The sequence below is a fragment of the Perna viridis genome, chromosome 9 (genome assembly GCF_037379345.1).
Source record: "Perna viridis isolate PV_CMFRI_1.1 ecotype Kerala chromosome 9, ASM3737934v1, whole genome shotgun sequence".
Taxonomy (NCBI): Eukaryota; Metazoa; Mollusca; class Bivalvia; order Mytilida; family Mytilidae; genus Perna; species Perna viridis.
Window position 1 is genome coordinate 33,336,931 of NC_142453.1, and position 27,374 is coordinate 33,364,304.

The 27,374-nt window shown below is 34.5% G+C and overlaps 1 protein-coding gene across 2 annotated transcripts in view; it reads right to left on the reverse strand.

Annotated features, from left to right (window-relative positions):
• Positions 1-1,926: 1,926 nt before the first annotated feature.
• The window catches only part of LOC148607902 (uncharacterized), a 31,231-nt gene continuing 5,783 nt past the window's right edge, over positions 1,927-27,374 (reverse strand). Inside the window, exons 1-22 of one of the 2 annotated variants that reach the window (XM_088546835.1) lie at positions 26,381-26,443; positions 25,718-25,772; positions 25,374-25,403; positions 24,118-24,260; positions 22,954-23,095; positions 21,221-21,346; positions 19,220-19,342; positions 18,761-19,036; positions 18,241-18,355; positions 16,115-17,264; positions 14,663-15,854; positions 12,680-14,007; positions 11,444-12,116; positions 10,359-10,475; positions 9,649-9,950; positions 9,276-9,386; positions 8,411-8,567; positions 7,671-7,854; positions 5,483-7,086; positions 3,926-5,176; positions 2,994-3,506; positions 1,927-2,274 (exon numbers count right to left, since the gene is read on the reverse strand). In XM_088546835.1, coding sequence (XP_088402961.1) covers positions 2,012-2,274; positions 2,994-3,506; positions 3,926-5,176; positions 5,483-7,086; positions 7,671-7,854; positions 8,411-8,567; positions 9,276-9,386; positions 9,649-9,950; positions 10,359-10,475; positions 11,444-12,116; positions 12,680-14,007; positions 14,663-15,854; positions 16,115-17,264; positions 18,241-18,355; positions 18,761-19,036; positions 19,220-19,342; positions 21,221-21,346; positions 22,954-23,095; positions 24,118-24,260; positions 25,374-25,403; positions 25,718-25,772; positions 26,381-26,389 — 9,864 coding nt within the window. In that variant the 5' untranslated portion in view covers positions 26,390-26,443 and the 3' untranslated portion in view covers positions 1,927-2,011. Of the gene's footprint in view, positions 2,275-2,993; positions 3,507-3,925; positions 5,177-5,482; positions 7,087-7,670; positions 7,855-8,410; positions 8,568-9,275; positions 9,387-9,648; positions 9,951-10,358; positions 10,476-11,443; positions 12,117-12,679; positions 14,008-14,662; positions 15,855-16,114; positions 17,265-18,240; positions 18,356-18,760; positions 19,037-19,219; positions 19,343-21,220; positions 21,347-22,953; positions 23,096-24,117; positions 24,261-25,373; positions 25,404-25,717; positions 25,773-26,380; positions 26,444-27,374 lie in introns of those variants that run through there. The other variant, XM_088546834.1, reaches the window with a different exon arrangement.

The following is a 27,374-nucleotide window of genomic DNA, read 5'->3' on the forward strand; positions in this document are numbered from 1 at the left end:
TGGCTCAATCGCTAATAACATAGTTAATGATAGATATATCTGTTGTCTTTTTGTCCGATAATATGCAGAACCAGACTGACCTCATTTAGTCACAGAAATAACCTTTCCCTTGCAAATGTCCATTTTTCACGTCTTTTATTTATTGTTTTCCATTTGCTGTTTGTTTTTCTGTTTGTTTCTTCAATTAGAGATTTTTTTCTGATTTTGTTAGATCAGACACATGTACCAAAACATGATTTGGTAATCAAGTTCTTTGTGTTTTTTTATTTTGGATTATATTTATACTCAGAAGAAAGAATCTTTTGTTTGAAATGAAAAATGAACCCGACTATTACCACATATCATTATTATCATATCGAATTTATATTGGAAGAATAAACCCGTCCAATTCACCAAAAAAAAAATTATACAAGTATACGATTATATAAGTAAATGAGAGTAAGAGCTATTCAATAATTCGTGTGATCAAGGGTAACCACAAAATTACCGAACACTAATCCGATCCATAATCAAGTCAAGTCCAAAACAAGCCTGACAAAATAGGTACTACACCACTGAAGCAGCCGGTACCACAATGGTCCTAACTTGGTACAGACATTTCAAATAAAATGATGGGCTAAATCTAGGTTTTACAACACGCCAAACCTCACTCTTCCATGGCGGTATGAAAATACTGGTGGTGATTAAATAATAAACAATCATTACTCATTAGTTCAGAAGAAACTGAGTATTTTGCAACCATGAACTGATATCTAAAAAAGAATTTTGAAACGTATTTCCTCATACCCCTGATTCAGGAGTCTGTTACGCAGATATGCATGACATTTAAGAATATCAGCGTAGTTAGTACTTGTTCTAGAGTAGCGAATCAATTGTGAAGTATAAACACCATATGCAGGAGATGAAGGTTTATTGTTGCACAGGTAAGGAAAAATTATAATATTTGAACTAAAGTCGTCTTTTTTATCATAAATCTTAGTGCTAAGTTATGATGACCACTGTTGCCAAAAAGATGCAGAACAAGCTGTTTCTGTAGTCTCCTTTATCTAGAGCTCTGGCGGATATATTGAAGGTAACCATATACCAAAAGAAGGGTTGTTAATGTACAATATATCATTAATGTATTTAAATGTAAAGTTAAAAGATTTAACAACTTCTATATTTTTACTCTTTACAAGATTCTGAAGAATTAAATTCACTCTCGTATGAATATAAAAAAAAATCGGCTAGGAGAGGAGCACAGTTAGTGCCCATTGAAATGTCAATTTGTTGAAAAATAGCTCCTCCAGATATCACAAATATGTTATCAATGAGGGAGTCAATCATGTCACAAACCTGCTTTTCTGTGTAGCACACTTTACGCTTCTGCGATGTTTTAGAAAAAAATGTGGATTTGTAACCAAGAACAACGCAATTTTTCGAAACAGCAAAAGATTTACGAATAAATCCTTTCAAACGAGATTTCAATTTATCATGTGGCAACGTAGTGTAAAGATTTGAGAAGTCAAAAGTTGGAGAGAACTTATATCCGGAAAGCTGCGGGATTTTAGGTTTTAAGTAAATCTTTAGAGTTTTTAAGTACCCAGATATAATTAATGCCACTACGAGAGCTATTGGTATTGCAACGAGCTTGCTGTCCATGCACCCTTCACTGCCGACCATGTGTTTATAAGGTGAATTGACATCTCCTATCTGGAGCAAGATGAAGATCCAGCTATATACCTTTTTTTTATATGGATTCTTATGAAGTTTGGGAATCCAATACAACTAAGGTAATCTTCCAGTTTTGTTTCCATGTTGAGAGAAGACATGAATGACATATGGTTGTTTAGGATATCATCTTTGTCATAAGAAGTACGTTTGTATGTAGCATACCTGGGGTATTAATATCTTGGACGAGATGTAGTCCTATATAGACAAGGAAAACAAGGCACATAATATTTATTTGAACTAAAGCTATCTGCAAATCTAGTTTGTCTATAAAAATACTAACGTAATATATCTACATATTTTATATTATAATAGTTTCTCGATATGTCGTGGTCAGTCCGTTTGAAGATATGGCATCGATAACAACGAAAACCTGCGTCAATTCAGGTGGTAAACTGACGTCAATTCTATCGTCTGTAACCGTCGTTGGCATAACAACACCAGTTCCACCTTCAATAGCACCGACTGCTACTTGGTACCGGTCTATGACGTCACTGTTAAAGACCCCTTTCCAAGATAAACGATAGCTGTTAACGTTACTGTGCTGTAGATGGACGGAGGCGCCTTAAATTGGAAAGTAAGTTATCAAATTTAAATCCTTGATGCGGTTGTCATTTATTAGAGTTACAGTCTTCAACAATTACAATCATTATGAACTTATGTATAATTTATTGCATTATCGTTCATCGAACGGTTATGGCACGCCGTTTTCATATTTATTTCAATTTGTAGACATCTGATATAATTTAGTAGACATCTTCCATTTTCTATGAAGTTTATTGGAGATCTTATATACTTTATGAGATATCTTATATACTTTAAGAGACTCATGAAATTAATGAGATAACTTCTATGTTTTAACGTAGGAGATACGTAAACATCGCATCCTAGAATTTTCTGAAATTTTGCATGCGTCAAGAACTACTGTCAAATAATAGAAAAAAAATGATATCGTATAGGATTAGAAGATATCAACTAAATTATATATGATATCTACAAATTGGAACAAATGTAAATACGGCGTACCTTAGACAATTTTTGTGAGCCCGCAGATGTTTGTTTTAATTGTTAACAGTAAAATTATCTAAAAGAGTTAACTACTAGTGGATGTTGTTTTCTTTTCTACTTTTTGAAAAGATTCAAACATCAGAGGATTTTAAAATTTTTCAAATATCCACCATAGAACAAAATTAGCTATATTACCCACTTTTGCTCAAATCAGCAAGACGACTGCTTGTACCAAAATAATAAGCATCTTAACAATATAAAGCATTTGGTTTTACCTGTTAAATAAGGCGTTTCATCACTAACCAAAATGGAACTTTTAACTGAAGTACTTTCGAGTCCACCTGTGTTTTTCGCCTTGAGAGATACTTCATATGATTGCTTGTTGGTTAGACCCAAATCACTCCATCGCACATAGTTTTTCTTCTCAACATCTACCCAGCTTGAGACGCGACCATTTTGTCCGATAACTCGTGTGGAATAACTAGTTATTTCAGAATCATCTTTGAATTCATTCCATCGGAAAGACAAGGAACTTGCATCCTGCTGAGAATCCAAATTGATACCCGTATCAGTAATAAACTCGATCTGTGACGTTTCACTGGTTGGTGGAATTATAGAAACCGTAAGTGGTCCAAAACCTGCATTTCCAGCCAGTTGTACATCATTTATACAACGGATAATTCCGTAAACATTTGCGCCATGATGAGCTGTAAATCCCACTGAAGTAAGGGAATGAACATTGTGCAGCACTGTCCAAGGAACGTACTCACATGTCTCTTTAATAGGACCTGAACAAAAAAAATATGTTTAAAGCGTTGAAAGTTGATTTGCTTAACAACCAAACCATGCCTAGTTGAAATAGTTTGCTGAAGTATGTCAAAACGGAAATTGAAATTTTTGTTGAGTTAGCTTATTTTAGATTAACTCTATTTGTAAAAGGACGCCAATCTTCGAAGATATCAAATGCCATTGTATTCCTTACCTTATCTTTGCGGAATTCGTCTTTGTTCATAAAGTTATCTTATGTAAAGTTTTTTTTTCAAACTGCCCTCGGTTTAGCAATGATTTTCTTTTGGAATAGGACAGTTCTTACAAAATCGTTGTAATAACAAAGATATATTTATTCGATATTCTTTATTAAATTTTATATCAGCATAAATTATTTGTAGAAATATTTAAGTTTTTAATCAATATTTATGGAACTTACCAAGACAGTATTCACAATACTGAATGCCACTTTCAGGATCTTCAGCTATGTATTGTAAAATAACACGAACTATACTGGAATTCGTTTCTTTCAAAAGACCACTGGATGAAACATTAATAACGGGTGCTGTGTGATCAATTACTATTTCATCTGATGTAAAGACAGTTTGTATTCCAGCTTGATTTTCTATCTCAGCCTGTACAAAAACAGCCATTCCATGAGTAAATTTGGCTTGTAAAACTGCATGAAGACCATGACTTAACGGTTGATGATGCACAATCTCATGCCCGTTAGCAATGCTACCAACACTCAAAAACATATATTTGATTCCACTTTCTGGGTCTATAGTATTTACGCAAACAGAAAGAGCATTTGTTGATATCTGCTTTGCTAGAATGCTTCTCGAGCTGGTATCAACTGTCTCGACCTGTTCACATTTCGAGACAAGAACGTTGACTATAGAATGAAGCGGGATACCGTAAGAAGTTATAGAAACATTGACGGTCGAATTTTCCGGGGACAAGTACGTATAATCCGAAACGACAGAATCATCGGCATTTACTACAAATGGCAACTGCATTGCAACATTTCCAATATACAAATAAGTTTCGAATCCAAACATGATTGCTGACACATTTATTTGAAGTCTTATCAATTCATGCCGTGCCAACTCAATATGTTCATTCCACTGGAATTCGTTTTTGTCAGTGATTTTAGTAGTTAAGTTACTGAAAGATTCGAATTTTTTACAAGTAAATGAAATTGGCGCCGTTCCATCTACGGTTAGAGGTTGTGACTGTATAATCATGCTCTCATGACCAGCCTTGTCGATAGCCTTAAGTATAGCCTTGATCTTTTGTAAGTGTTGAACTGGTTGCTTATAACGAAAATGATCTACCAAACCAACATCTATAAACGACACATTCCCTTGCATACTACCATCAACGTCAATGGCAATCTGGTACGAATTTACGAACGAGTGTTGGTCCTCGAATCCGTGCCATGAAAACTCGATCGGTTCCGATACAGACTGATACAATACATCACCATGGTGACGTGTATTGTATATAACACCTGTTGTCGGAGCTATTACGTCCAAGACAAAGCCATTGGAGCTTAATTCTGTTTGTAGACCTAAACTATTTACAGCTCGTACTGAGGCAAAATATCTAACTCCTGGTTCGAACCTTAGATCTAACCATTCAATACTTGTAGCTCCTCCAACGTCTTTATACTGAACAATATCATCCCCTGAAATGAACAAGAAATATTTCAAAGTCAGATTCAGAGATATTTGTCACCGTATTGACTTTCTGATGAATTAGTGCAACCGACCAACTTATAAGTTCTAGAATAAGATAATTGAAAAAGTTAAGAGAATTCTTATGGACCATTTAAACAATCAAAGAGAAGACAAATGTTGTCAGTAGATAACTTAAGGTGGTCTTATAATGTTAAATGGAAACTAATAAATGAACCCGCAGAAATGTTGTCAGATGGAAACTTGATAGAAATTATGAAATGTGTGTGTGTGTGTGTGTATGTATATATATATACATGAAGGCAAAGTTCCAAGAGCAACCGAGTAAGAACGTATTCCTGACTCTTCATCATAAAAGACATCTTCCCAACAGGCTTCCATCTCTTGTCTGGATACGATATAGTCAACATCATCACCATTACTGCACGACGAGGGAATGGTTATATCCTTAATCACCCGTCTCTTGTGAACATGTGGTGGAGTATGGTCAATAATGACTGGACTTGAGCTGAATGTATAAGAAAGCTCGTATGATGTCCAGACACGGATATACGCTGTGTAATTCATTTTATGGACCAACTCCATTCCAGGAGGTAAGCAATGCACTGCTTCTGACAACATTCCTGCATCATGCCATGGGTTATCTAGACTGAGGTTGTAAACGCCAGATCCGATAGCTGACCCTGATACTCCAAAACTGTATTCGTAGCGGAGTACGGAGTCTCCAGACGGCGTTTTCCACATAACCTTAAGACACTTAGAAGATCCACTTCTGTCTTTGGCATTTTCAGTAATTATTGTTATATTTGCTTTAAACGGCGAGTTAGTAGCATTTAAACCTAGCCAACTACACTGCGCATGTTTATCATTTACGCACTTCTTTCCAACTGCTGCACATGTGCAGTCGCAGAATTTGCATTCACTGTCGCAGTAATAATTTTTACACGAATGTCTCTGAAGTAACAAGTGTCCTTTACTCTGATCATGTCTATCTGATATAACACTAGTTGTAACTTTTACCTCAGGTGTTGATAATGAAGCGTAATTTTCAGCCCGTATTGACAAAACTAAGGAATTTTGCATAAACGCAGTAGCATTTAAAACGAGGCTTATAGTGACTGAGTCATTCAAAACATAACTGCTTAGTACTTGGTTTTCACTGTAAGAATGACCAATAGACAGGAAATATGACTTTATGTCAGATTCGATATCGAAAAACCCATACCATGATAATGTTATCGATATTTCATTACTCGATGGCTTCTTAGAGAATTCAATCGGAAAGTTGAAACCTCCTATTTGAGGAGGTGTTGAATCCACAATAAACTCGTCAGTGACAGCTGTTGTACAAAGCGATGCAGCATTACACGACGTAACCTGAGCAATGTAGATATCCCCTTGTCTTAATATATGATTATCCTTCAGCTGGAACACCCAGAAGTCAATGTTCTCTAGGTCCAGATTCTCTACCGGAACGTGCGTCGATGTTTCGCTATGAATACTTAGTAAAGTTTTTACAATCGGACTTTCCTCGTCTCCAAATTTCCATTTGATAGTGAAGAATGAAGAGTCTATTAAAACTTTTCGACTTTTTGATTTATCAAATGTTTCACCAACAACAAATGGCTTCTCGACCAGACTTGGTGGACTAGTATCGATCCTCGAATAAGGTGAAGACCTAACCGAACAAAGACCAACCTTGTTGCAAGCCTTTACAATTATGCGTATCTTTTCGACATCTGTCATGTTGAGATCGGACCTGATGATTTGTGCTGATAGCTGAACATTCAACCATTCCTTGATGTTACAGCTATCATTGACTGTTTCAATGCATACTTCAAAATGACTTATACCAGACTGAGGATCATCAAAGCCAATCCAGGAAGCTTTTATTCGCTTTCTAAAATATAGATAGGAGAGGTATATATATAAAGGATAGATATAGAAGAGGTGGTATGATTGCAAAGGAGACAGTCATCCACCAAAAACCAAATGAACAAGTAAACTCCTATATGACAACCTTTATTTACAAATAGGCTTCTGGAGCAGGATTATGTTGCTACAAGATTAAAGTCATCACTACAGAAGTTTTATTATCGTCATCATGAACTCGTTGATCGTTACGGTGTATCCATCTGCGCCATACTCAATCAATTTAATGTGAAAAGTAGTTTCGGTGAAAACAGTAGCAAAATATATGAACGGACGGACAGAAACCAATGATCACTACGAACGAATAATAATAGAACACGGATCGACACAATTAGTCCAGAACTTTAATATACTTTTACCTGTAGCACAAGATTTTTGATGATGATGCAATGACTCTTTAAAAAAGTATAATTATGTAAGCAGGCACCGACGTTGTCAAAAGTTGACAATCACACATGGAGAACATAAATATATCCCTTACTTTGTTAATTTGGAAACGAATAAATTATAACCTTACTTTGTTAATTTGGAAAAATAAATTATAAACCATACGTGTTACTGATGTATCTGGAATGTTTTCCTGGATCGCCTATAACCACCATTCCAGGAACCGGTTTAGAACTGTCCATGATTACACTGTTGGTTGATACCGAGGTGCACAATCCTGCACCATTACAAGCCTTTACTGTAGTGTAATATCGAACTCCTTGAAACAATTGTCCACTCCACGTTTTATCTAAAAGAAAAAAATGTATTCTCTATGATCTTGGCGTTTTATCTTCTTCTTTGCCAGCTAGATATTTTGAGATATTCAACCATGGGTGATTCGATACGAACAACTGATAAAAACATCGCTGTTACGATTGGCTGTTGTGGGATTGTATCCCATTATCGATAAAATTTGATTGGCTGAAAGACATGCTGTGACGTTCAGCGTCACAAAAATTTGACGTTTCTAATGTTGTTTTTCAGAAATAACTGGTGTCATAATAGACGGGCGATTGCCTGATTTTTCGCAAAGACAGATTGGACAAATCTGAGTGAAAACTTTAAAAACTCGAGAAACTAGAATTTTGCAAAATATTTACTCTCTTCATTTAATTTCAATATTATAACAAACTTGACACGAATGGATTGTTATGAAAAACTTAAGTTGATATTTTGCAATATTCAACTTTCACTCATTATGATACCTATAAATACAATCATAATGCAAACACATTGTATTGTTAATCTAATCTAACTGTATTCAAATGTGCGTTGCATAATGTCTGTATCCTGAACACGCTTACGTTTTTGTAAACCAACACTGGCTAATTGTATGATGTCATCAGAACCATGACGTGTACCAAGACCCGCCATATAATGTTGTATATTAGAGTGATGATCGAAGAATCCAAACCATTTCACAATAATGGTATTAACATCTATCTGGTAATCCACATCATTCTGAAAAAAATTCTATGAATACTGAATAGTCCACTGAAAATTGGAAATAGTGATGGAAAACGGTCATAGGTTTTACTTAATGCTTACAAATGGAAAACTATTATCTTCTGTTTAAATCCTGACATACCATTTAAACTAATCATCTTCTTTAACTAGCTATTATGTATGTGCTGGTCATGCTGTAATATTCATAGCTAATCTTGTTTTTTTGACCTCAGTTTGCATCAATTATTTTGTCTAAAATACTCAGTCTCAAAGTGTGGATTATTTCACTGTTTAAATCACACATGCAGAGAAAAGGAAACGGGAGTTCGCAGAAAGTTAATTGTATTCATCATGGACTAAGTAAATACGGCAGTTTCGAATATCTGACAAAGACTAATATTTTGTACAATATCAAACACTGTGTCATCACACTATTTATCACAACCCTGCATCACATGACTAACCTTTATTACACCCCTTTATCGCATGATTAAACCCTGATCGCATCCCTATTTCGAATTTTCGTTGCGGGGTCCAGCTGACAGTTTGTATACTGTTATACTCTCCTATTTAAGTGTATGCAAAATTAAATGTACATTACATGGTAAAATCTGTATCAAATGTACTATACCGAGATATCTATATCATCACAAAGGCCTCTTGCCACATTATTTGCCATGTATTTTTCTCTTTATATAGTGCACTGACACTAACACGTCTTACCATAGAATTGAGGGATTTAACCTCTATCACATGACCCGACGATGGTGGTGTATTGTCAACAATAAACGGATCTGATACAGAACGGGAAACAAGTCCTGCTCCATTTGTTACCTTAAAATACATCAAACAGAAATTCTTGTGTGTTTTGAGTTAAACATTCCGGAATGCAACGCAAGGTTAAAACGACTATGCTAAGTTTAAAGTAATTCGAAGATGATATGAAACATTTTCAATCTATTTGTTACCTAGAAATATAATCAACCTAATTGTTTTTGTATTTTGAGTAAACAGTACATGAATTGATGACGCGAGCGTAAGGCAACCAGTATGAAGTATATAAAGTAATTAGAATATATGATATAAGCCCAATCACCTTAAGCATTGCGTAATACGCATGACCATCTTGGAACAAATGAGGTTTAGCAATTTCAGCTCGACTTGTATATTCCGTAAATGGATGAATGTCGACAGAATTCTTGCTGGAACCGATCCCTACTTCTATGGCCCGTATCCCACTTTCTTTGTCTTCAACATTTTCCCACTCCACCAATATTCGATGTGATGATATATAGCCATTGTGGCTATCTACTAGTACTCTACCCATGGTTGGTAGTGTCACGTCATAAATCACTCCGCCTGAATGAGCATCCGCGTGTCGTCCAAAGTGATCATAAGCTACAACGACATATTTAATCAAAGCATTTACGCTTTCTGGTATAGGTTTAATGTCATGCGAGATACTTTTACAACGCCTAATTATTTGAGATACAAGCAGATCCCCTTACGGTATATCCCATACACTAACTTAAATTAACGATTTACCATTCTTTTTTGCTGGATGGATTAAGGAATTAATTAGGCGGATGGTGACATTAAAGAGTGTATTCGTATCACATAGATATTACACAACATGATTTTACTCTCAAGCTGAAAAGGAACTATAGGCTGCCAGTAATATTCCGTGTATACTGCGGTAGATCATACTGATGTTTTTCGTTTATATATTTTCATAAACGTTTAGCAACACTTCAACATTCTTGATATTGAAATTCAAATACAGAGAATTACAACGTAAGACGTTACCTTTGATTGATGCGTAATATACTCCGCCATTACTTAGCCTGAGACCTGTTATTGAAACAGAAGTTGATAACTCCGTTGGCTGGAAATCAAGAATATCATCTGAACCAACTGATGTACCTAAAAATAGATTTATACTACAATATTCTATTAGAGCAACCGAAATGCGTTGACAGTATATTTATTGATGATATACGGTCAGTGACAGTATATAATACTTTGGCTCCGCCTACTTTCCTCCCGGCATGAACTACTTGTTTATCGTAACGTCACTATAGGGGACAACTATTGGTAAATAAATGTAATAAACTCGTCATATGAGAATTAAACTTGATAATAACGGTATATTGACTAGAAATAAACATGAGTCAGTTATTTGTAAATGATTAGCACAATCTGTCGCACTCCAATCGATCGCGAATGGATTATCATATTTACGTAATCTACGTAATCTATATTACTCCGCCCATACGGGAATCGCCACACAGGGAACACATTATAGAATTCGTATTGGGAATTATATTCCCCATTCACGAAAATATTTTTTTTATTGCAGTATAAACACAATGATAATGTCTTGATTTTACATAAAAGGAATAAAAGGATTCGTCATTAAACGGGGTAACTGCTCAGCGGAGCCTTGCAGTTACCCCGTTTCTTCGCCTCATCCTTTTATTCCTTTTATGTGAAGTCAAGACACCATTATTGTCTGTAAATTGAGCAACTGTTTCACTATCTGGGTTTTTGACTTTCAAGGAGTTTTAAAATGAAGTCACTATGCAAATTTATTTTGAGTTAGATTCACCACTTCTTTTCATTAAGGAAAATCAGGGGAACCAAAACAAAAAGACAACATAATCAATATATCAGGCTAGATCAAGAATATAAACAAATACAAAAAGAAAGTTAAAAAACGAAAATAACAAGAACATAACAAAAAATGAGCAACCGGACCCCACTAAAGCCAGACAACATGGACCCGGTGCAACGGCAGGGTAAGCACCCTCTGCTTCTCTAGAAACACATATTGTGTTGCTCAAAAACAAAGAAACCCTGACCAAAATAAGCGGAAATTTATATATACATAACAATCGCATATAGATAATATGAAAGATCTGAGAGATATCCAAGCTGTACTGCCTCTTTGTTACCAGTAAATCCAGACCACTCCACATTAAGGATAGATCCATCCGTAACAAAGCCATTATGGGAATTTATTTCGACGACTCCAGCCTTTGGTCGTTTGTCATCAACCAGGAAACCATTACTACAATAAGACTCTATTGGAGAAGTTTGGACTTCCAAACAAATGTAAAGTAAACCGGAAAACTTAAGGCGCGGATTTTCAAAGTCGACGAAACCACCTGTTGTATTTTTTATGAAAATGCAGTTTAGATCAAAGCTGCATGGCTTTCCAGAAATTTCTGGTTTTTTCATAAGGTACCAAATTATCTTTTGACTAGATCTTCCAACAATGAACCCACCCACTCGCACGCTTGAATTGGCAAAGTCCATCTCCTCGTTATGAAGGACTGTTAACTTATTGCCAAGATTGGAACTATGTGCTATTTCCCGCAGTGATGTTGTGAATGGATGGTTCATATTGAGGTCATACACCACATTTTTATCAAATGAATTTGGATCATCCAATGACTTAATGACAGAGCAGTTATTCCATGTCCGTCCGGACATGGTAAGTACTTGAACACACAATACTTGTCGTTTATGTTGGTAAACCGGCAAAATAATACATTCACTGTCCTGCAAGATAATCAAATCAAAGTAAGTAAAGAGTATTGATTATTTAAAATACATTTTCAAGCATTCTTGACTCATCTAAGTATCTTAAAATGATAAAATCAAATATAACAAGTTCGAAGAGTAAAAGTGTAGATAATTAAAACTAATCAACGCAATCCTATATCATCTAAATAGGGGAAAACACAATACGTCATTAATTTTGAAATGCTAATTACACAAAAATTACTAATAAATAGGGCATTATCATGATAAATTGACTGCCAACGGGACAGTGAAACGTTGGAAATATCTTGAGGCGCAAGCGAGGGCTTTATAAATGTTGAAGGCAATATCACTTTCCAAAGGCAGTCAATCTATCGATAATGCATTCTACATAAGCAACTATTAGGTTTACCTGAAGAGGGCTTCATTGTGTGATAATGCCCTCCTGAAATTTTAGCACACACTAATGAATACCACTTGACCATGTTTTAGCCAATAAGAATAGGGTATTCTTCCCTCACATGCAATAACACGTAATAGTATTTAAACTGAAAAAGTTATAAACCTAGTATATAAAATACCTGATTTAGGTTGTGTTTCGTTGAATTTTGTTGTGTGATGAACTTCCATTCTGACAGTCGTTTATGATTTTCATGAAATACAGCCCATTTTATCAGCAGGGTCTCTTTTTCTATGCTTTCAACAGTTACGTTAATTCTGTAGCATGCATTTTCTTGCTTTCCAAACGCCTTTATAATAATCGGGTGCATTTCCATTTCAATGTTCACGCCATTAGACACCACAGATCCCAAACAGATATTTCTGAAGCATGGTCTTATTGACGAAATATATTTTCCATTATACTGTCCATGGAAAGTATGATAGGTAACATTACCAAGGTTAACTAACAGTAACGTATCTGAGCAAGACGAGGTTGTATTGTTTACTTTGCACACAGCACCTTCGTAATGTGTTACGAAACGAGTATATTGGCTACCGATCGACCACAGCACCGAGATCGCTTTGGTGGATTGTTGCTCTACTAACCCGAAATCACAGCGATATAGTTGTAGATCAAATATTTTTTTAGAAATTTGTTTTACCACTAACTTATCGGTCAATTGCTTTGGTATGAATACGGTAACGAAGGAATCTCTGACAGACAGTTTCCGTTTTATTATCATATCTTCGTGAATGACCAATGCAATACTATTTGTCATAAGGGTATATGTTTTCCAAGGCAGTAGTTGTTCAGTTAGTGTTATTTCAATTGTTCCATTCATTGTTTGGTGTGACGTTATTTTTAAATGTTCACATGTGTCCGTGTGTACGACTTGCAAAGACGACATTATGTCATTCTTATCTAAAGCTGTGAATCCATCAGAAGAAACAATTGTTGTGCCACCTGAACATGACGCCTTGATAGTAGCAAAATAGCGATAACCTTCTTTAATATTTTGTAAGTTCTCGCATGCAACTTGTTCTGTTGTAGAATTGATTCTGTGATAAGGTATAATGTTGTCCGACTCTAATTTACTACCTAATCCAACCTGCATTTCAACATGCTCATGATGACTAAATCCTGACCAATGGAAGCAGAAAATGGTGGCATCAAGTAAGACGTCGACGTCGTCAAATGACTGTGCATTAATTGATTGAATATCGATGACGACTCCCGGTGTCGGGGGAAATAATGACGGAAGTCTAAATCGTAATGTATTGAGGCTACAAAAATGTCCTGCATTGTTGTAAATATGAAGCTGTGCATAGAACAAAGATCCTTCTTTGGAGTCATATTTTTGTAATTTTCGGACTGGGTATTTGATACATTGTTGGCTTTTTTCACACTGTCCACCATGTAATTTTATGTTCCATTCATGGAAAGGGGTAAATAAGTAATCGCTTACGCCTGTTGATTGTAGAAGATTATGTACTTTAAAATGTTGAAAAAAATTAAGATTAAAGCTAAATGTTCGTTGATTTAAACAGCATTAGCTATCTATTCATGAAGTCGGAAAGAATAATGTCGAGAACTCTAAATTGTTATAAAATTAAGCAAATACAACAATTTAGAGTAAAGTTTATATATATCTAATAATTTAACACACACACACACACACACACACACACTCACACACACACATATACTGCCATACATCGTGTACTAAGTTACACCCTTAGATTAATCCTAAAAGGAGGAATCACCCGGTCAGCGAAAGCTATATTTTTATATAGCCTAGCTGGCCGGGTGGTCTAGGGCGCTGGACTTAGTGCAGGCGGTGTTGCCATAGATGTCACAGCGGTATGAGTTCGAGTCCCGCAGAGGGAACGACAAAAAGTTGCTTCGCAAATTTGACAGTTCTAACATCGATGGGAATTTTTCAGACCCTTCTATATATACAATTGATACAGGGAAGATACATAAACGTACACAACCGTTGTGACATCTATGGCAACACCGCCTGCAAACAGTCCAGCGCCCTAGACCACTCGGCCAGCTAGGCTATAAAAATATAGCTTTCGCAGTTATATATATAACTGGCTTGAACTTTAGTTGAACTTACCAAATCGAAACAGGACCTTCCCGATCTCTTCCGTTTGTTCAATGTCATAAAACATTGTTTTAGTCCAGTTAATTATCAAATATCGACCGTCTACAAATGGTACTAGTTTAACATTGTCACAGATAGGTGGAGTTTCGTCTGGTAAGATGGGACCCAACCATGCTCTGGATACAAGACCGGCTTTGTTCAGAACTTTGATGAAGATGTATACGGGCTTTTCTCCTATCAGACTCGGGTGGTGCTGAATATAATGACTGTTTTGATGGGCTACGGCATAATTGGAAATATCTGGTGCATCAGCATACGATACATCATTACCAAATCCTATGTATACATGATCTATTTCACTTTCAGGGTCTGACGCATTCCACGAAATCTCAAACAAATCAGAAGATGTGTAAATAATATTATTGTCATACATCGGAAGTGTTCTGCAGAGAAAATTACCGATACTTGTTTCGTTCTTATCTTGGTGGTGCTTCTCGGGGATAAAACCAGTGATATTATGAGACGATGAATCCATACACCGTTTAATACACGATTCAGCAGAGAGTTGGACTTTGTAAAGCTGTTCTGTAATAAGCCATGATTTATTTTCATGACAAGCTATAGACTCCTTTATGTTTGCATGTTTTAGGGTGACACCACGTATCGTTGGTTTGGTTCTATCAAACGTTATACCATCGCTACAGACAATTTTTGACGGTGACATTGCATTATTGAAAGCAACAACCGAAGCAATATATCTGCCCTCACCGTCTGGAAACTCCACGCGTAATTCTTCGAAAGTAGTCTCATAAACTGCAACACTTGAGTGATTTTTCCATTCAAAGTATTTTATGTCAGATAAACAGAATCTTGCTATGGCTACCTTGTACAGCTTAATTCTGCTTTCATGGTCAATAAATCCATGCCAGTGAATAGTGATATATTTCTGGCTTGTATAGTCAATGTCTTGATCTCCCACAGAACCTTCCAAAACCGTACCAACCTCTGGGGGAGACTCGTCCACTAATATGTCCAGATGCTCAATAGCAACTAAATTTGCCGTGTTTGTAACTTTTATTGTAAAATAGTATCTCCTGTTATGATTTCCAATTTTCAACAGTTTTCTAAGTTCAGCATTATATATCACTTTACTACATTTGCCGAGTATTGGACAATAGCAGTCAGTTATGTTGCCGCATTGCGCCTGGTAAAACAGAATAAACAAAATAAATAAACTGAAATAACTTAAAAACAGAAAGAATCTTTTAAAGTTTCAATGCGTACATTACATTTCAACAGACAGGAACATGAAAAGGGAACACAAAGATAAAAACTCTGATACATGTAGAAGTGTTATGTATTCTCCGAAATGATATAATAGATGCAAATGCATTTCACAATCACGTTTATTTTGTTTTGTTTTTTGTTTTTTGTTTTGTTTTATTTGCACGTAGATAAATTTACCACTTCGTCCACTGTTATAACTGCAGTTGCCTTTTCGATGTAAGATGTTTGATTTTCATACAATCCAAATGCCCACTTAACTTCCTTTAGTCCACTATGGATATCAAACGCCTTAAACTGTAAATTTATCTTAGAAAGGTCAGTACTGTGATGTACAAATAACTCCTCTTTGCTATCTCTCATCAACCAGGCATCATTAATGTCTGGAACAGATCGATCGATATAGACTTTTACTGTGTCATTCATCTTATTACCAGAAATGTCGCTAGCTTCCACAGTGAAAGTAAAACTGTCACCGTCAGACATCATTGTACGGAGACAGACAGATTGGTCATAAACTAACCCACTTAACACCGTTGCGTTGTTTCTGTTTAAGAAGTAATGGAATAAGGATATCCCGTTTATGTTCTTAGTACCATTATGAGGTAGCACACCATCGATTTGATCATAAACTCCGTATATTGTGTACTTATCAGGCCGAATTGGATGAAGGAATGTTTGTATTTCATTGTTAAAAAATCTATCGTGCCATGAAAAACAAAATTGCTTATGATTCGTCTGCCAGTTGCCATATCTGGATTCATTTGTTGCTGATGTGACTCGGAAATCGTTTCTCTGGTTGATGGAGATGGCTGATGAATTATCAAACAGTACAAATCTCCTAGCTTGTCTAGCGTTGTTCGCCTTGTCTTTTACCTCAATCAAAATTGCATACAACATTGGAGACTTCTCGGGAAGTTCCACATTCAAGGAAGTGTACGAGCTATTGACGACTATGGTTTTGGGGTTTCCAACGGCATCATTACGTCTCATTAAAATATCATTAGCAAGTTCAACCTCATGGATACTTATTCCATAGCTTTCTATACCAGACGCAAGATCAGCACTTCCACCTATGGGATAGGGATCTAACCACCCTCCAAATCGTAGTTTTAAATACCTTGATTTTGTTATTCTTCTTGACAATAAAAGTGGGCTTTTACCACATGAAGATGCCACTGAGCAATGTTTTGGTATCATTTTATCGCAAATATAGCAAAGTGTCTTATCATTTCTTGTTTTATCGTAAGACTTCGAGGACTGTACATGATTTATTTCGTTTTCATATTCAAGGTCTCCACCTGCTTGAACCTGTATGGTCACACATAATCTAAAACAAAAGTGAAGAAATAAAAAATTTTGAGTTTAATAATATGAACACGTTTTATAAAGAATATAATAGATGTAGATTTTGCTTAATACCGGGTATGGATTATCGAGTGTACAGGCCTTAGATATTGTAATACTCAAAATGAATAAGGATGAAACAGATTCGACAAAACAAACAAGAACACTGTCGACACAATACCTTAAAATATACAGTAAAGTGCAAATTAATTACATTCTAGTCGCCGTTAAAAATAATCCTAAATCTTATGATCCAAAAATCATGAAAGAAATCTTGAAGCTTATTGTCTTCCAGAAAATTATACAAATATTTAAAAAATGACAGAAACGGTAAATTATCTCAAACGAAACCAAATGTATTAAGTATCTATTATATTAATGTCAAGTTTACAAAATAACTCGTAGAGTATCAAAAATAATAACGCCACTTTGATATTTAATGACATTCATTATTCACTGGGAATAAAGTTACATAAGGCTTCTGGAACAGTGTTATGTTGCTACAGAAGTTTTATGCTTCCAAGTTTTTAGTGGAGTCCGGGTTGCTCATTTACTTTTGTTTCTTTGCACATGTTATTTTTGGTTATTAAATTTTTGTTGTGTATGTCTGTTTTACATGTCTAGTCTTTAACCTTGGAATACATTCTTTTTATTTGTGCTCGAATCTGGTTTCTCTTCGCTACTGTATTAAGATTTTGAAATATTGTTTGCCTAGCCTATCTTATGTAGGTGTAAGGGTTCATACGTGGCATGTAATTGAATATCTGTGAAGCAAACCAGATTTGAGCTTTTTAGATAAATATGTTATGACGTTTGAAATAATGTTATTTCTAATAAAACATTCAATTGAACTTTCAGGTTATATAAATTCATTAAGTTGTCTCTCCTATCGATTAACTTTATAAAATATAAATGAATATGAAATATAAACCCCCTTTTTGATAACATTAACTCCTTACTTATCGCCATTCTTTACAGTTACTGTGTTGGTCATATTCACATCCTTTGCTCCAAAATCTCTGCCACTGTTGCTGGGGACATGTATGTTCTCGTGCATTATTATTTGTCGTTTTTCTGAAATCATATAATGTAATATATGTAAATTTAAAGAAATGTCGAGTGTTAGATGCTGAAATCTACCTAGTATTTCATCTATTTTATACATTTTGATATACTCGTCTCAGTTTTAAATCACACTTTAAAATAGCTACATGTATGTAATTTCAGTCCGTTTTTAAGAACTATACATTAATTTAACTTTAGATTTACTACAGTTAACATTTTGTGTCTTTCCCAAGAAAATCAGCCATTGTTTGAATGACATGACTTTTTCCGTAAATATCAATAAGAATTTTTCCATAAATCAAATCAAAATGTATTGCTGACAATTTACCAGACTGGGGAGATGTGCTGCTTTTTCAAGACAACAATGATATTCACAAACTATAAAACTTTTCTTTCAAAAAATGTAATACTTACGACTAATTGAATCTTTCGAAACAGTCAAAACAACATCTGAAATTCTGAAGTGTTCTCTTGGCTTAAACGGAAGCATGGCTCTAATGCTTTCAAGATGTTTTTCAATGGTAATGTGGATGAAGGTATTGACTGTGACTTGAAATCGGCTGACATTAAATTTTCCATAAAAATTTGTTTGTTCAGAACATTTTTCTGAACTAGTACTTGAACTTGTTTTAGTCCCGTCATCTGCTACTGCAGTTATTCTGCAACTGTCTATTTGTGGCGGAATGGTAGCTGACAAAAGTCAAATAAATGGTCAAGCATTTACTGTCAAGTAGTTACACTAAAACACACTTATAGGTCCTAAAACTTAGCTTATTTGTTGATTCTTGGCAAAATATAGCTTTAAACAAACACTGTATTTCATAAGAAACACTTTCCTTAACCCAAAACTATAAATGGTTACTGTATACCTACGTTGACACATAGCCCGATTTGAATTAACAACCCTCTCGAATCCTGTCATACAGGAACAATTTGATGCCAATTCATTATCACAACTTCCAGGCCAACACCAACGGTTTCTTGAAGAACACTTGTCTGTGAAAATAACACATGACAAATAGTATTTATTTTGTTGAAAACCATTCCTAAAAAAGTCATAATTTACCTATAAATATTTACTGGTGTCTAATTTTGAAATTCAGTATTCCCGAATTAAAACAAAATGTAAAACACAACTAATAGATCTTCAAAATGAATACATTAAATTCCAAATAACTTCTAACTCAGGTTCTCGTGTCAGACAAAATTTTCAGTACGAAAACACATATCTACACCAATATTTTGTTTTCTATTGTAAATAGTTGTGAAATCAAGAATACCTCAAACAGAGTAAGGATGTTTCTATCAGAATAACACAAACGTCATGTTATACATGTACGGAAATGAAAACTACTAAGCTACTAGATCGAAGTTTTAGTTGACAACTGTTTAACTCGATACATATAATATATTCTTCAGAAAATTTGTTTAAATAAGTTTAAGATATTTCGATTACAAATCTTGGAATCACTTGTAAACATAAAGTATCATTATGATATTTCAGTGTTCCTGGTTTCGTTTTGTCCAAGAGTTTTCCCTCGTTTTTACTTTTGGTATCTTTAGATGAGGAGTAGTGGACACAAAACTGATACCCTTATGCGAACTTTAACAATGTTTTTAAAACGTTGCTGATCCAAAAGAAAGAATATCGTTTAGCTAGATCCTTTAATCTCAATTTCCACGATATAAAAGACGTATTATCTTTAAACAATCCTAATTTCGGGGATTTGATACATCACATCTACCCCAAAGAACTTGAGATAAAGGATACTACAGACGCTGTGAAGCCAGCCTCCTATCTTGAATTACACTTAGAAATGGATGGTAAAGGAAGACTATTGACCAAACTTTGCGACAAACGTGAATTACACTTAGAAATCGATGGTAAAGGAAGACTATTGACCAAACTTTACGACAAACGTGATGACTTTTCATTCAGAATTATCAATTTTCCTTTCATCTGTGGCAACATCCCTTCAGCACCTGCGTATGGAGTGTTCATATCACAACTCATAAGTTACGTCAGAGCTTGCCGAAACTACGTAAACTTTTTGTATCGCGGTAGAATTCTAACAAATAGGTTTCTGGAACAGGGTTATGTTGCTACAAGATTGCAGTCATAACTACAAAAGTTTTATGGTCGTCATCATGAACTCGTGGATCGTTACGGTATATCCATCTGCGCCATGAAAACTGATTTGTTCAATGTGGCACAGTTTTCCTTTCCTCTTTCGTCTACCCCGGACTTGACTTTTTTTATGAGCAACTCGGCTGGTGTTTATAGAAAAGCAGAGAGGACGCTTACCCTACCGGTGCACCTGGTCCATGCTTCCAGTTTTTAGTGGAGTCCGAGTTGCTTATTTGCTTTTGTTACGTTGTGTGTATGATTTTAGTTACTCTATGTTGTGTATGTCTGTTTTCCATGTCTGGTCTTTGTCCCTGGATTACATTCTTTTGATTACCGCTATAATCTTGGTTCCCTTGAATATTCTTAAAAACCTAATATTTAAGAGAATTCAACCATAAAACAAAACTCCCTGTCATTATCTGATATCGAGTTCCTGAAACTTGCACTAAGATGCAGCATGTTGTTCAGTATTGTCCAGAAAACTTGGTAAATAATGTGTTGTATCTACGAACTACAATACTCATTGTTATATAAAAAGTACTTCACACCAGTGCATTTCAATTTCAAACTAACTATCAATCGAGATGTCATAGAAAAAAAATTGAGAGGCATGAATGCTGAAACCAAATTGTAATAGACACAGATAGACAAAAAGAACAGAGGTACGGGTAGTCGAAAGAGAAGTACCAATTAATTGGTATAACAGAAAAGAAATTACGAAGATACGAAAATCTTAAAAATCTTACGTTTGCATGCGTTATCAATTAGTTTATAATATGTCGCTTCATTACACTTTATGCACCACTTTTCTGAAGGTGTGTCACAATCGAACTCTAGACAGGGATATGGTATCGCTGGTAATACGCTACAATCTAGATATAATCACACGTAAACAGAAATGAAGTATATCAAAGAAATATATATAGTTTGTTTGTTTGTTTGTTTGTTTGTTTGTTTGTTGGAGTGTAACGCATGAGCAGCAATATTTCAGCTATATTCAGGCGATGAACATGAAGTGAATGATAAAATGAACATGAAATGATGATAAAATGGAAAATGGGATGGGACACAAGGATAATGGGGTCGACTGGAAATAGGGAGAGGTGGGTAGGGTCGGGCAATTAAGCCTCCTGTGGCGGAGCCCTATGGTTCCTACTTCGGGAGAATACCACAGTAGGGTATTTTTAACGTGCGAGGAATATGACATCTTACCCAACACGGTGCACCACTATGGTTTGCGGTCAGGTTTTCCGTATTATAACCTGACAACCCCAGCATGTAACACGCCAGGGGTACCCCATTCCCCCACCTGGGGCACACAACCCAGTTGCTCTGTGGGCAGAGCGCTCTAGTCCCCGACTAGGGTTCTGAGCACTATTTAGTCGCCTTTTACGACAAGTTTAGCGCTGCTGCAGACCTATTCTTTGATAACCGCACCTGCAAGGGTCAAAATTATATAGTTATATATATAGGTCATCATGTAGCACATTGTCTGAGTCATCTAATGGTATCACGAAAACTATGGTAACACTTATGTTTTTGCTCATTTAATGCAAAATTGCAGAATATGAAGCACTGCCCGATTCGAAAAATTGCTGAAATTTACATTTTCTATCAAAACCTCTAAAGTATTTATGCTTCATTAAACTAGAGGTTCTAAACAGCCATAACCACTTATCTTATTTGACAAGCTACATTTTATATTTTGTAAAAGCGACCAGGCTTCTTCGTGGATAAAAAATTCAGCAGTTTCTGAAGGGATTGTTTAATGTGCTAGCATAAAAATAACAACAAAAACTAAAAAAAGGCCACAACTCTTGCATGAGTTAATGGATTTTTACACACAAAAAAAAAATGATCTCATCATACTGAACACTTTACCCCATGTCAGAATTTGACTTAAACTATCGATTGTGCGAAAACAATACTGTCTAACCCTTGTTATCATTTTCAGTATCTGCTTATTTCAGAAATTTCAAAATTTCATTGTTTTCTTCGACTTCACCAGTTATTGGCCGTGTTTTTTCACTTATTGTAAATATTTAGGGCGGTTTGACATTTCACAAATATATTAATTTAATCTTGGTGCTATAAGTTTGATTTTAACTTTAAAACATAGGTTTGATCGCACTTTTCTTGAGCCAGTTTTGCGCCAAATAATGATACCTATAAAAGTTGATTTACCTCGTTCAGAAATGTAAAGAGATTTAAAAAATCAAATACCTCAATGAGGTATAACAAGTTGATAGAAATACAAAGATGCTTCAGTTTATTTTTCTACGACAAAATAGTTGCAATTTTGATGAATAGTGGTGCATTGGAGTTATCTCAGCTAACAGACAAATGCTTAAAGGGCTGATAAGTATACATAGCACAATTAATTATCAAGTCTCCTTCCGGGTCCATATACAACAAACAGTGTTTAAAGGGGTTTTATAATGTGATAACTTATATAAAAGATATATCGTATAAACAGTACCTTTGTAAACAGAATTACGCCAAGCACCACCACATATTTGTTCACTTTTTCCCCCACAATGCATGTTGCATTCGCTGTCAGCTACTTTGTTATAGTGGTCCTTACCAGGAATTACATTACCACAAAAACATGATGTGGAATACTGCGGTAAGTGACAACGACAGAAAACATTGATTATGTCATTATCTGAACATCATTCAGACTAATAATAAACTCACAATACATTTCCGTAAAAATTTTCTTACAAAAAGTGTACTGCAAACAAAATAAAGGAAATATCATCTAGAATATCATATTCGTATCACCATTAACTTTGACTTTCATAGTTATAAAGTGTAACGATGGATCGAAACGTTTCAGTACGGAATAACTTAAGAATTACTAAATATATTTATTCAAGCCAAAACTTCTTAGGGGTACAGTAGTTACAACACGTTAAAATTTTACGAATAAATTGATTACATATTTATTTGATGATTGGTTTGTTAGTACGCTTAATGGTATTTGTGGGATTTATATAGAATATTAAAATAGTTTGAAGTAGTAAACAGCTAAGTTTACAGTATGATATGTGCTATTCTGTCAATAAGTATAAAACTTCAGAGACTGTCAATGCAAAACTCAGGCAAATCCTATTATATTTGTGGCACATGGTAAATTTAATCAAACTGAATGTTTTGTTTCAATGCATATATCATATGTATGTCAAAAATTATAAAGTTTGTTTTAAAACCAAAATGGGTGGCTCAGAAAATGATTTTAAAATTCACTAACAAAACAACCAAATTATGTTCAAACTAAGGAATTATCTCCCTTTGTTCAATTAATTCAAATGCTATCTATGTAATTCATATCTCTTTAATGGTTGCAGTTAATCAAAAACCAACATTCAACCTTGAGAAAGGATGCATTGTGATATGAAATGGGTGATTTTGTTTTAAAAACAAAAATATTCATCTGCAACGCATTGCCTGGTTTTTAAATGGACAATCTCTTTAATACATAATTATATTTGTCGTATACTTTACAGTTACAAATGGCTGATATTGTATCATACCAGTATTAGCTTATTCTCCTGTTTACCTTCTCAGCACATAAAGTGAGAATGGAATTTACACAAAATTTATTTTACATCACCCATGAATACACCTTGTTTCAATTTACCTGTACTGCACTGTAGATATGCTTCTTATTTAGGCAATAAGATGCACAATTTTCTACAGTTCTAATGTTGCTAACTAAACCATGACTCTTATCAGGGTAATCATACATTCGCTCTGCGTCATCGATAAAACAACCAACATATTCTAAAAGTATAGAAATTGTGAATTAATAAATAAATCAATAATAAATAGGTTAAAACAAATGGTTGTAATTTATTTTGTTTTTAAATATCACAGGCTATCAAGGCTTTAACGTATTTTAGACCATTCGACTTGTTCTGCATTTATTTGTTTAGGATTTGGAAAGTGTTGAAGAGTCGTTTGTTTAAATGAACGTTGATAGCAACAAAGACTAATTGATTTTAACACATCTTTAACTAACATAAGCTTCCCTGTTTATTTTGCATATGTTTATCGTATTCCTGCTTCCAGTATTTTGTTGATTCCAGGTTGCTTATTAAAATTTATTCCCATGAACGTTTGTTATTTTAGTTATTTTCTTTTCTATGTTGTTTGTATGTATTTTCTGTTACCATGGATTTCATTTATAACGCGAATAGGTATGGTGAATATGTCAAGGAGACAACAACCCCACCGGGATGAAAATGTCAGCCCTATGTCCCCAAGACCACCCATTGGTCTTCAATGAACGACGAGGAAACGCTCACACCACAGGGCAGGTTGCAGCTGGCCCTAAAAGCTCATTATACTCAGGTACATCGAAATAGTTGCCCCTATATACTCAAGTAGCGTAAACTAAACTAAAGGTGAGAACGAAACAAGACATACATAGGCCAGAAATTCCTGATTTGGGACAGGCGCCAAAAATGCGGCGGGGCTAAAGTACTTTGGCATGACCACAACCCCCCTTTTAAAATCAGGCCACTGTGGATAAAATATTACACAATTCAACATGCTTAAAAATATTTGTTAAGATAAACGGTCCAATCCTGGTTCCCTAGATTTTCATTTGTTCAGTATAATTGTTAAGTTTTGCGTCACTGTGTATTTCTTTGAACACATTATTGATAGAATAATGCGTATATTAAGATAAAAGAAACATGCATTGTTGAGTTAAGATTTGATAGATATTGTTGTAGTAAAATTGTCTACAAAACATTCTCTGTGAATTTATATAACCAATTGCAGTTGGTTTCCTTTTTCCCCATTGCCCTTTATAAGAAACTTTTTTTTAAATCAGCGGTGAAGTTCAAGGAGGACAGAATTCTAACTTATAAATTAAGTATTTTGATCTACCTCTTTGTGAAGTGCTTTCAACTTTCCATTCTACAAAATGATATTAAAGAAATATAGCATATTCATATGACTAAATGTTTTTTGAACAATAGCAGTTACAATCCAAAAGAACTGGCTTTTGTAAAAAGGTATTGAAAAAATGTTAATTTAGTTCCACCTTCTGTTTTACTTACTAATGACTTTGATGTTGTTAAACAGTCACAATTTCGATCTGTGGAAGTAATTTTAAATTGAAACGAACCTTAAAATAACTGACTTTTAACAATGACTAGATTTCGAGTCATATGCTTCTTTATGATTTGTTTACAGAAAATTTCCTGACAAATTTAGTTTCAAGAGCTTACGAAAAGGCAATACATGTACGTAGATAAGCAGCACCAAAACCCTTTCTGTACTTATCTACAAATAAAAAAAATAAATATAAAAAGATGTATTGAATGAAAAAAATTATATCAAATAAAATATTCTCTTACGAGAAAGGCTCTACCTTGCATGTCTGCAAAGGATTATTGTATAAGAGTTAGTATTACTGTTCTGAGAAAGAAAGGCGCAGAACTGTCATGGTTTAGTCATATGATCCTCGATTGTGGTAGAGATAGTCTTGCATTAAATCACGTTATGTTTATATTGTTTTCCACAGCACTTACAAAGAATTTCAATTTTTCCATCTGCATCATATTTGACAGCTTTGCATGCGTAGCTAACTAGTTATCATACTACTTTACTACTATGAGTATTGGTGCCTTTTATTTATTTGAAGATATTCATTTTCAGTGTTGATAAAGATGATCATTCATGTACAAAATACAAAACGATCATATCATATAAAACACTTCTGACTCAGATACATTTCTCTCACATAAACAGAAATGGTTAAGTCGTCGTGATCAGCGGTTAAATCATTTAAACCCGTTATATTTTGCTTTGCCATAATGAATTAAATATAACATTAAAAAAAACTTCTTATTTGTTTATAAACTAAATGTGTAGTAAGTACGACACCTTACCATGATCATGTAAAGGTTCTTTCTGATCCTTTTAAACTTTATTTTAACTGTAAGTTTAGCGTAGTAGACTCTTTTTTAGATAAAAATCCATGTACAAACATTAAAACCTTCTATCGTTATCATATGCTGAAAATATTTGAAATAAAATCAATACAATTCACAATAAAAATACTTGTCCTTGATAACGTTGGTGAATGTCTATATCATTTCTAAGAAAAAAAGTGTAATAAAGAAAAAAAGACTATATCTAAATGACAATTTGTATAATTTATCATTCTAAGTATTATGTAGTAAAGGTCATATATATTTGCTTTATTTACAATTCTTAACTTATTTTGCTTATCTCGATCTTATTTTTCTTTAATAAAAGATACTGTAAACATATTAATTTTCACGAATTCTATGATTTGAACACATTTGCGGTAGGTATAAATTTTAGCAATTTCAAAAATGGTAATGCTTTATATAGTTTTAAAACTTAATATCGCAGGTACAATTTTTCGCACTTTTCTGTCTTCCGTGAAAATATCGAAAATATAAGTACACCGCAAAAATTAGTACGCATACAGTATGTTTAACACAACAGACGTGAACACAAAATTGTTATCGTACTATACTTAGCACTAAAGCAATGTTTTAATCACAGAAAATGTATAGAAGTCATATTTGGTCGGTTTTTTGTGACATATACATATGTAAGATATAAGGTATGCTTAAGTGATACTGTTTATCAGGTTGACACATATCAGTAAATTTACATTGTGTCCTTTTGATTTCAAAGAACGTTTCATATTTCTTCAAAAGAAACAAAAATGACGTATATGTTATTAACATCGATTTTCTGTCAGGAAATGGAAGGAACTTTCAAGATTTCAAAAAACGACGCCTGAAAACAAACATTGTCTGACAGGAGTAAACAATATGAGATATATAACAAAATATATTGTCGGATATTGATATCATTAAAGTTTTCAGTTTCTGCCGAGATAACCGA